This window comes from Glossina fuscipes, unplaced genomic scaffold, assembly GCF_014805625.2.
Source record: "Glossina fuscipes isolate IAEA_lab_2018 unplaced genomic scaffold, Yale_Gfus_2 2, whole genome shotgun sequence".
In the NCBI taxonomy this organism is placed as follows: Eukaryota; Metazoa; Arthropoda; class Insecta; order Diptera; family Glossinidae; genus Glossina; species Glossina fuscipes.
This window is the reverse complement of record NW_023998416.1, coordinates 8,360,984-8,371,557: the sequence shown is the minus strand read 5'-3', so window position 1 is coordinate 8,371,557 and position 10,574 is coordinate 8,360,984. Positions and strand designations below refer to the sequence as shown.

General features: G+C 34.3%; 2 protein-coding genes across 2 annotated transcripts; both read left to right on the top strand.

Moving 5' to 3' along the window:
• Nucleotides 1-1,007: 1,007 nt before the first annotated feature.
• On the top strand, nucleotides 1,008-3,997 carry LOC119634020 (septin-interacting protein 1). Its single transcript, XM_038027923.1, has 4 exons — nucleotides 1,008-1,116; nucleotides 1,178-1,913; nucleotides 2,263-3,362; nucleotides 3,421-3,997. Exons 1-4 carry the CDS (start codon nucleotides 1,008-1,010, stop codon nucleotides 3,990-3,992), a joined length of 2,517 nt encoding a protein of 838 aa, XP_037883851.1. The 3' UTR covers nucleotides 3,993-3,997.
• A 356-nt stretch (nucleotides 3,998-4,353) lies between these two features.
• LOC119633730 (beta-1,4-glucuronyltransferase 1) lies at nucleotides 4,354-8,836 on the top strand. Its single transcript, XM_038027432.1, has 4 exons — nucleotides 4,354-4,776; nucleotides 7,262-7,717; nucleotides 8,251-8,560; nucleotides 8,636-8,836. Exons 1-4 carry the CDS (start codon nucleotides 4,409-4,411, stop codon nucleotides 8,831-8,833), a joined length of 1,332 nt encoding a protein of 443 aa, XP_037883360.1. The 5' UTR covers nucleotides 4,354-4,408; the 3' UTR covers nucleotides 8,834-8,836.
• Nucleotides 8,837-10,574: the final 1,738 nt, after the last annotated feature.

Sequence of the window (10,574 nt, the reverse complement as noted above, 5' to 3'; positions counted from 1 at the left end):
ACTTTCCTCCTTCTTTCTATTTACATTAATATTACTATGTTTTTCTTTTTTTTTTTTGCTATTAGTGATCAATGAATCGTAGCTATCATACAATTTGATGGTAGTTACCAAAACGTCATCATACGTACACAAATCTGCAATATGTCTTTTTGGTTTTTTATTTTGGTAAAAAAAGCACGTGCTAATATTATTGGTTGTTGCTATTAAAAATTTCTTACTATGCGCTTATTTTAGTTTATGATTGCTCGTAATTATAAAGATAATTTGTTATTTACATTTAGTATTATATATTAATTTTGTTACATTTAATTATGATTTAAATTTTATTTCAATATTGTTGGATGTCTAATTTTATAAGTAATTAGCGCTTTTACTTGCGAAGAAAATTTATTCAAAAAGCGATTTCAGTGACCAAGCCAACAACAAGAAATAAACTGGATGCTTATACTTATACGAAAATTGTTTTCGTTCATTTCTTTTTATTTAATATAACACATATAAGACACAGAGATGGCAATAAAATCTTCGGTTATTGATTTGTTGAGCAGCAAAAGAAGAAGAAGACATAAAACATATCTGATATTACAGGATTGAATCACCTGATTCTTAAACATATGTTTAAGCAAATTTCTTCTATTGTTTCTCAATAAGCGTGATTAAAGTATTTCAATTTCTCAAAATAAAACAAATTTTTTTTTATTTTTATGTTTATTAAAAAAGCGAAAATTAAAACTTTTTATTCTTTTCTTTTCATATATTATATTCACCTTAAATTTAACAGCTGATTTACACACATATGAAAATATATGATTGCCAAAGCTTATGAAAAAAACATTTCTTCCATAATCCCGTACAGAACATCCCTGATTTTATCAAACTACAGAGACTGCATAACTGGTAAACAAAAGAAATATAAAAAGTGAATTTGTTTTGTTCCATTATTGATAAGGAAGTTTTTCGTGAATTGAATCTCAAATAGTAAATTTATATTAATTAGTGACTTAAATATGTCAGACAACGAATATGAACGTTTCGAAATAACTGATTATGATATCGACAATGAATTTAATCCGAATAGGCCAAGAAAGAAACTTAGCAAACAGCAGCAAATATATGGTAAGAAATAAAAACAATATAAATTTCTATTACATTACTTAAAAACTTACTCAAAATAAAGGTATTTGGGCCGACGATAGTGACAATGAGGACGTACAAGAAACAAGCGGTCGCCGAAGCCGCAAAGGTCGTTCGGGTTTCGGTGGCGTTTCGAAAGCTAAGCGGTCCAAAGATTATACTGCACCGGTAAATTTTGTTGCTGGTGGAATACAACAATCTGGAAAGAAAAAACCAGTTGATGATGGCAAAGATGATCATCCTATTACCGATGAAGAAGATGATCTAGAAGCTAGGCCGGGTTTTGGTAGCGGTGCTGCAATTATTGATAATGATGAATCTTCGGATTCTAGTAATGAGTCCACCGAAGAAGAGCAGATTAAAAATAGCAAGACAAAGCCGATGGGTCAACCAAGCTACCGGAGTAATGTCAAATCTCTCGGCGCCTGGGAACAGCATACTCGTGGTATTGGAGCCAAGCTATTGCTGCAAATGGGTTACGAACCGGGGAAAGGTTTGGGTAAAGATCTACAAGGTATTGCTCAACCGGTGGAAGCTCATGTGCGCAAAGGACGTGGTGCAATAGGAGCATATGGTCCAGAAACCTCTGCTTCAGTAACCGGAAAAGCACAACTTGACGAAGATATAAGAGATGCTAAAGAGTTCAAAGAGAAACTAAATAAGTGGAAGAAGACAGACAGCCGTAGCGAGAAGAATTCAAAAAAATATTACTATAAGACTGTGGAAGAGGTTCTGGAGAAGGGTAAAAGATCCAATTTTATGTTGGGCGATAAAATTAGGTATAACTTTGATTGCAATTTTTATGCTCACCACCCTCCATACAATAATAATTATTCAGTTCATAACAGTCAGAAATTTGTTATCAATTTAAAACGAAAAGCCTCCAAGGAATCTCTGATTGCCTTGCGAAAGCAAGTTTGAATATGGTTCCAATCCGTGTACGAACTCCACCATTCAAACTGCGTTAAGAAAATACAAAAACTAGGGTAAGTTAAAAATCATTAGTCAAATTTGTCACGAAAACTACTCGCCAAAAGGTGGTGGGCATGTAAGATTCGTTAGAAGCGAATATACATTTTGTACATGTTAACATGAAGAGATTCTTTAAGAGTTTTCGTTTATAAATAGCAAAAAGTTGGGAAACGTTCCAGTAATCGATATGACTGGTCCCGAGAAGCGCGTTTTAAGTGGATATCATGCTTTAAGCCAATCTAAAGTTCAAGAAGAAGATCTTTATGATCTTACTCATGACGCTCAGAAAAAAACTATCAATACTTCGGGAGGCTTTGCTCTTCCAGAATTAATGCATAATTTGTCTTTAATAGTCAATATGTGCGAACAAGATATTATAACTTTGGACTCAGCCGAGCATAGCGCATCTGAGCGCTTTACCGCTTTAGAACAGGAGAGAAAGCAATTGCTGGAAATTGTTAGATTGGAAGAAGACCACATTGACACTTTAGAAAAAGCTTTAGCTCTGGTTAATGAGCTAACCTCCGGCGAAGATAAATTAACCTTGCAACGTGCCGAGCAAATATTTATAGAATTGCAGCAAAAATACGCAGCCGAATATAAGGAATTCTGTTTGGACGATTTAGCTGCGGGTGTAATAGCCCCATTAGTTAAAGATGCTTTAAAAGATTGGCAACCTTTAGAAAATCCCACTTTGCATGTGGATCTAATTAGAAAATGGCGAGCTATTTTGGAGACTTTCGCTGATCCTCAGTCTTTGGCGCGTACTAATATATTTGATCCGTATTCCTCGTTGATCTGGGCTGGTGTAATACCTTCATTTCGGGCTTGTGCTGAACATTGGCAGCCAAAAAATCATCAAATAATGGCTGCTTTACTAGATTGTTGGGCTCCATTGTTTCCTTCCTGGATCTTAGACTCCGTATTGGAGCAATTGGTACTGCCGCGTTTGCATGTTGGCGTAAAATCTTGGGATCCTTTGACTGATACAGTACCCATACATATATGGATTTTACCATGGAATTCTATATTAGGACATAAAATGGAAGAGTTTATCTATCCGACTATACGCGAGAAGTTAGGTAATGCTTTGCAAGCGTGGATTCCGCAAGATCGTTCAGCTCGGGCTATGCTCACACCTTGGAAGGGTGCCTTTGATTCGCAGGAAATGGAGGTTTTTTTAATGCAGCACATAATACCAAAGTTGCTAATGGTTTTAAACGATTTCATTATCAATCCTCTGCAACAAGATTTGGGTATGTTTAGCAATAAATCTCGATGAAATGTTTCAAATATTTTTATTAAATATTTTAGAACCTTGGAGTCAAGTGTGGGAATGGCATGAATTAATACCAACTGCGCAAATGGCTCGCATGCTAGATAAGCACTTCTTTCCTAAATGGATGCAAGTTCTAGTTCTGTGGTTGAATCAGTCCCCCGATTATGTGGAAATATCCAATTGGTATACGGGCTGGAAAAGTATGCTCTCGGACGATTTGTTAAATGAGCCCAATATCAAAGAACATTTGCGTAGAGCTTTGGAAATTATGCATCGTGTTACGGATTCAGTTATAAAAGATGGACCGAGTGCAGCGCCACCGCCTCCTCAACCCCCACCAACGCCGCAAGCTTTAGTTGATTTGCAAATGTCTGGCGCTCCTGTAGTCGAATTTAAGGAACTAGTTTCCCGTAAATGTTCAGAGCGTGGCATCATTTTCGCTCCCCTGCCCGGCAGACGGGAACTTGGCAAACAAATCTATCGGGTCGGTAAACTCTATTGCTATATCGATCGTAATGTTTGCATGCTAAGTGATAGCAGTTTTAAAAATTGGACTCCAACGCTCCTGCAGCCTATGTTAGAGCGTGCGGTAACGGGAAATTTATAACTTATACACTTAACATAAAATTAAAAAAAAAAAAATCAATTATACATATTTCACCAGTTTAGGGTAAAACTTTCGTAGCACATAAACGAAAAGTGAGAATGTTATCTTATCCATACTTAATTGTGATTAAAGTCAATAAATAATGATGTGAAATTGTATACGACAATTGCCGATCTTCTATTACATTATATTTTGTTTTTAGTCATTAAAACACGCTTCGCCCCGTTTATCTACATACCTAATTAACAGACAAGTATTATGCGATGCATTTTCTAATATAACTGAATTTTTGATAAAGGAATTCGTTGTACTTTTTTCGAGTATTTAGTTTGTAGCCAACGTCATCGTCTAATAGACGGTTTAATAGTTAAAACAAACAAAAAAAAACTATTTTTATTTTTGAGAAAAGTTTAATTATGATTTTAAACTCTTTGGTTTTAAAACGTTATTTTGAGGTTTTCTTTTTAGTGTTTCTCTTGTGCTGTTCGTGTTTCTTAGTGTTAAACAATGTTTTGAACAGTTCACAACTGGCTACGTTTAAACGCGAAGAAGCGGCAAAAGTTAGTAAAAATTTCACTAATAATATATCTCAACGTCTTAAAGTTCTACTGGGATGTCAAGATCGTCCTTTAATTTTCGAGAAACGACAATATGGCAACTATTGGTTATTAAAAAATTTCATACGTGGGCGTTTAAGTGAAAAAATAGGTTGTTCGGAGGCAATAACGTATTGTACAAACGGAGATTACACCTTTTTTGATAACTTGCCCGAAGTGGTTAAGCGGTGAGTTGATAATACGCATACAGATGGATTGTAGATTATATTAATACAAAAACATTAATTTTTCTGTGCTGGAAGGGTGTATGTAGTTTGTGCAGACGTATAGAACACACAGAAGGACTTGAGATCGAGCAACGTTTTATTCAGAAAGTGATTTTTGAGCGATTTAAGATTGTCTGTCTGTGTGTCCAATCTGCAGGTCGCAACCGTTCAGATATTTAGATGGAATTGGTACATCGACGTGTTTTGAGTATTTATTAGTAGGCTGTGGCCCACTGTATAATATTTACTTGTTTTGTTTTCTGTTTTAATTTAATCGTATTGTAGAAGTATATAACCGATTTTTTAAAATGACTTGTGGCAAGCAACTGCAGGTTTCAGTCTGTTTTCTGAAACTTTTTAAACTTTACAACAAACCTACAATGAATCAGATTTTTACGCAGATTACGATTGTAAATAATTTGTAGCGTCTGCTCATATGCATTTCTTTGTACTGGAAAAACCTACGTCCACCTTTCGGAGCAATTATAGATTAATATTTCCTCGTTCTAAAATAGAATGGACTTGAGAAGAAAGACGAAAGCAAGTGTAGTGTTGAATAGGCCGACTCTGATAACAAATAGATGATGAATTATTAAACGGAAAGATCTGTAAACAAACCGTCATGTATATGTGGGTGTCGAGGTGTAAATGCTACCTACAAAATAAATCTGGAGAAAATGGCTAAGATGGCCGGAGTGCGACCGGAGAGATTTTGTGAAGTATATGGAGGGTACAATCACGCTTGCAAAGATAAATTAAAAAAGATCCAACTAACCGTACATAATTAATATACTGCAAGAACTCCAATATGTTTAGTAAATACATTTATATTTATTTATTTAAATATACCATTAGATAAAACAGCCAATACAAGACAAACTAGCAAAGGTAACAAAGGTAAATACAATTTCAATGCATTAAACCGAGTAAGCAAAGGTTCATATCTCACTCGAGTACAGTAAGCTAAGTAAAATGCAATGACCGTCAATCCTGGAATTTTCTAATATAAATGAGGTCATTTAATTCAATATTATTAATAAAAATGATTATAAAGTAAAAGTAAAATAATTGTCCTAAGTTAAGACTTATAAGCAAAGTAAATCTCATCACTTAAGCAGTGGGGATTAGATGGTAAACCAAGTAAATGGTCAAATGAAGGATTCATTCTCTATCAGGACGTGGAAAAGGAGCTCGAGATAATCATGTGTTGGAAAGAATGAAACCGCGGGAGTCAAAGATTCGTCCCAAGACGAATTATATGGACGAGGAGTAAATTAAGCAAAGTGGACTTCATATAACCGTTTGAATCGTCCATCGAAAATAGATAACAAAAGTTATTAAATTAAGGGAGAAAAGAGTTCATAATTAGTCGTACATTGCAACAAGCGAAGCGACGGATGAAATTCTTTGAGATTCTTCAAAGCTGACTGATTGCGAAATATCACCTTGAACAAGCTTCAATAAAAAGTCTATTCCAAGAGCCAACCTTCTGATTTGACGAGTGGGTAGGTGAATGGTTCAAAAGTAAATGTTGCTTATAGGGAGATAATGCTGTCTATTGGTATCTAATCGTAGTCCTCTCAAGCCAAACAAATTTCTGAATTTCTGTAATAATTGTAAATGGCAGACGAAATTATGGAAGACAGGAAAATATTTATCTGTATATGGCGTTGAAAACTTCAGAATTCGAGAATTTCATATTGGAAGAAATGCCGTAATTCTCAATATAATAGGTCTAGTCTATCAACATCCGCATAACTTTGATGGAACTTCAACTAACTTTTTTCTCATTCTAATAGAATTTCAACTAACTAATACTCATTTCGATGAGTGTACGATTGTTCAAGAAATTTTGCAACAAAGTTCGGATCATATGCTTCCATATCGCCAAGATGCATATGTGACGGTAAACCATAAACCCTGCTTTTGAGTTTTTTTTTTTTTTTTTCAAAACTCAGTCTCATATTTTATAAAAAGGGTCAGTAACACTTATTGTTGGGGGCAACGAATCTCTGCCTGGCAGCCAAGTAGGAAGGGTAAGCAATAAGGCAACCGTTTCTCTTGAACTTCTCAAATAGACTATTTCCATACTTCTCTATAGTTTGTAAGCCGTTTAAGTTATTTCGTCCACCATGGAGGGCACCTACGTGTAATTTATGTGCCGTAAAAGCAATATAAAAGTCCCCAAAGACTAGTAATATACGAATCTCAGTTTGCTATCCTTAACTCAGTATGCAGTGATATATAAATAGTTGGCTTTAAAAAAGTCGTATTTGCGTACCTTGATGTTAGGTTCAATTTGTTTATGAAACATCACTTTTGAAATGGAATTTATTGGTGATTCATTATATAATTATAATTAAATTCATATGGGAGTACAAACCAGATTTAATTGTGTATATAGCCACATGTTATTTGTCATAATGTTAACAATTTAATTTTTTAGATGGTTCGCTCCGGTAAGTTTTGCAATTTTTGCGCCTGGTTACGATTTCAAAATTGCAATGGATTCAATACAATATGTACGCAATTGTTTAAAGGAGTCTCAATTGATACAAAAGTATGTGACTTTCCACATTTATTTTCCAAGCCGCCATATGCCCGACTATTTGCCTATAACTGAAGAAGAAATCGATAATTGGCCGTACGATTGTCAGAGTTCGGTGAAACCTTATGAGAACAGCACTCGAGCCGACATGTATAAAACTAAAAATAAATTACTATACCCGATTAATGTGGGCCGTAATATAGCACGAGAAGCAGCTAATACACATTTTGTATTTGTCTGCGATATTGAATTATTTCCTAGTAAAAATTTAATAAAACAATTCTTTAGAATGTTATTACATAACAAAGCGCTAATACCGTCTAGAGGCAATGGAGAGGAAGAGGAAGAATATAGGTAAAAGCAATAATGTAATGTATATGTCGGCCTAAGGACGAATCTTTTATATCCACCACCTTTCCTAGGGGAAGAGAAGGTAAAGCGTTAGGTACGAAACTTCCGTTAGAGAGAACTTTGATCGATAACTCGGTTATGTTTGCTTTTCGTGTCGTACTTTTGAACCGAGTGGTGATTTGGTTCATAGAATTTTGAAATTTGCATTGTTTTGTGAGATTACATCCGTTCCTTAGTTGTTGTGTGAACCACTTTGGACGTAGCATGTCACTGTGACTTGCAGACTTTGAAACTGGAAAGAGTGCAGTGCAAGTGCAGTGCAGCTCTTGAATACTTTAATACTGACGACAGTAGAGTTTTGATTGACTATGAACGTAACACCGATTAAAGAAAGATATTTGCTTGACTTATATACCCCGATACTAAAAACGGAAACAGAAGCTTAGATCATTTTACCTCCTGAGTGGTGGGTATAAAAGTGAAATTAATGTTTGAAGGAAATATAAATATATATACAATATATATATTCACAACAGAGTTTTTCCCGTACCAGTGTTCGAGGTCGCTAAGACGTCTTCGGTGCCAGAGAATAAAGCGGAATTGTTAAAAATGTTGAAAGTCGACCTCGCAATACCCTTTCATAAGTTTACTTGCAAAAATTGCCATATGGTGCCGGGTTACGGTAAATGGTTAAATAGGACAAATGTTAACACCATGGAAATCATTGCGGTGTCTAAACGTGAGGGTAAATTTGCTTCTTGGGAGCCGTTCTATATTAGTGATAACCGAGAACCGATGTTCGATGAACGCGTTACTTGGGAGGGACAATCAAATAAGCGAATACAAGTAATGTTAATTTAAATCTATGAGAAATTCATCGATAATGAATTGTTTGCTTTTTGTTAATGTTGTTGTTTTTAGAACTATGCCATGTGTTTATTAGGCTTTAAGTATCACGTTTTACATCCCGCCTTCTTAGTACATACCCCTGGTATTAAGAGAGTCAATCTTAAGGATCCACGCCTTAAGTACGTAGCACCTACAAATGCATTAATCCGTAAAAAGATAATACCTGAATATCATATATTATACGGTAAAAATACAAATTGTCGTGTGTGATTGAATTTTAGTAAAGTAAGAGAGATAGATATTCCTAAAAAGTAATTAAGCATAAATTTCAATAAAATATTAAAAAAGAAACTTTCATCAAATCTTATTGCACTTGATTTTAATTTCTTTAGTTTAAAATGAAAATTGTTTATTTAATTCATATCATATCCCCTCGGCTTCAGGTGGACGCAGTGATAAGCAAATGAATTCTTCCCCGCGTAGTTTTTCAATCAGTTGCTCACCACTGTTCGTAATCATGTTTATTTGTTGCCGCTATTAACATTACAACGTTTTATTTTACTCCTCTTTTTCCTTACAAATTCCACGTTCATTGCAATACAGTTTCCTACAAAATACCCAGTAGAGACTATCACATCTACTCGTCATGGTCAGCTCTTCTATAGCTTTAATTGACATCTTTTCTGCTAAAATGTCTTAACGCGAATTACTACTGAAGTCTACTCTTGAAACACATAGCCAAAATTGACGCGTTCAATGCACAAAGTGATTAACTCCACCTTTTGGAAAATTTTCAATTTAAGTGTCAAAACATTTGATATAGACATGACTTTTTATATATATATATATATATATATATATATATATATATACAATAACTTTTCTGAATAATGAAGATTAAAACCATTAAACGGTAAAATTTTTTTTGCCAACTGAATAATAAATAATTTGTTTCAAAGGCCATTTCGATTAACTCCATACTTTAATATAAATCGTTGCTATGAATTCTGGCAAATTAAAGGAGGAGTGAACAAGCGAACTTCGAATTCTGGCAAATTAAAGGAGAAGTAAATGAGCGAACACTTATTTTATAGAATATAAAAAACTACATTTTTATTAATTTATTTTTATTATAGAACAAATTGTTTAGATGTAATATACTTTTCGAAGAAAAAAAACAACCGAAGCAAAAATTAGTATGTAAAATGTGTTTTTTCTTTTTTTATAATTGTGGGCTCACAAAATTATATAAATATACAAATACTTCGTAAATGCAAACAAATCTTTTTGCCGGTAAAATACTTGTGTAACAAGAACAAGCATCCTACACCAATAAATCTTTGCACGGTGAGGCAAAGAAGATGACAGGATAGAAGACAGTGAACAAGCTCGTAGTCATTCGGGTTGGCTATCGAATGGCAGTATCAGAAAAATAGTTCGTATTTTCTATCGTCCAAAGAAATCTGCCGCAAGTGGATTACAAAGTTTAAAAAATTTATTTTTTGCATTAGCATATAATTTACTTAGTTCTTTTTGCATATGCCGTTCTTAGTTATACATTTCAATATATTTTCTATTTTTATTCAGTATTATCTAATCATTTATGTTTTATATTTGTTCAATTATTTGTTTAATTTGATATATAGTTCAATTTCAAAGCTTCTAATATTCATTCATTTACTTCTTGAATTTTTGCTATATTACTGACTATAGGCAATAGTAATAGTTCGCTACTTCGTTTTCTAGAGTCTCTTTACTTTCAATTTTTGCTTACATTGCATATGCATGGTGGCGCACTTCAATTGCACAAATCTTTGCCTGATCGTGATTGCTTTCCTACCCATCACTGGAAAGTGGGAATGTATTGTTTTCGTTTTTTCCCGTAAGGCATGTGGTAGTAGCGGCCAAACACTTGATGTAAGAGTGAACGGGATAAGATCGCTTTTCCGGCGCGACCCAACTGAGCGTATGCTCCAAACTTTCAAGAGCGAGATGGACTTGAGGAGACCAT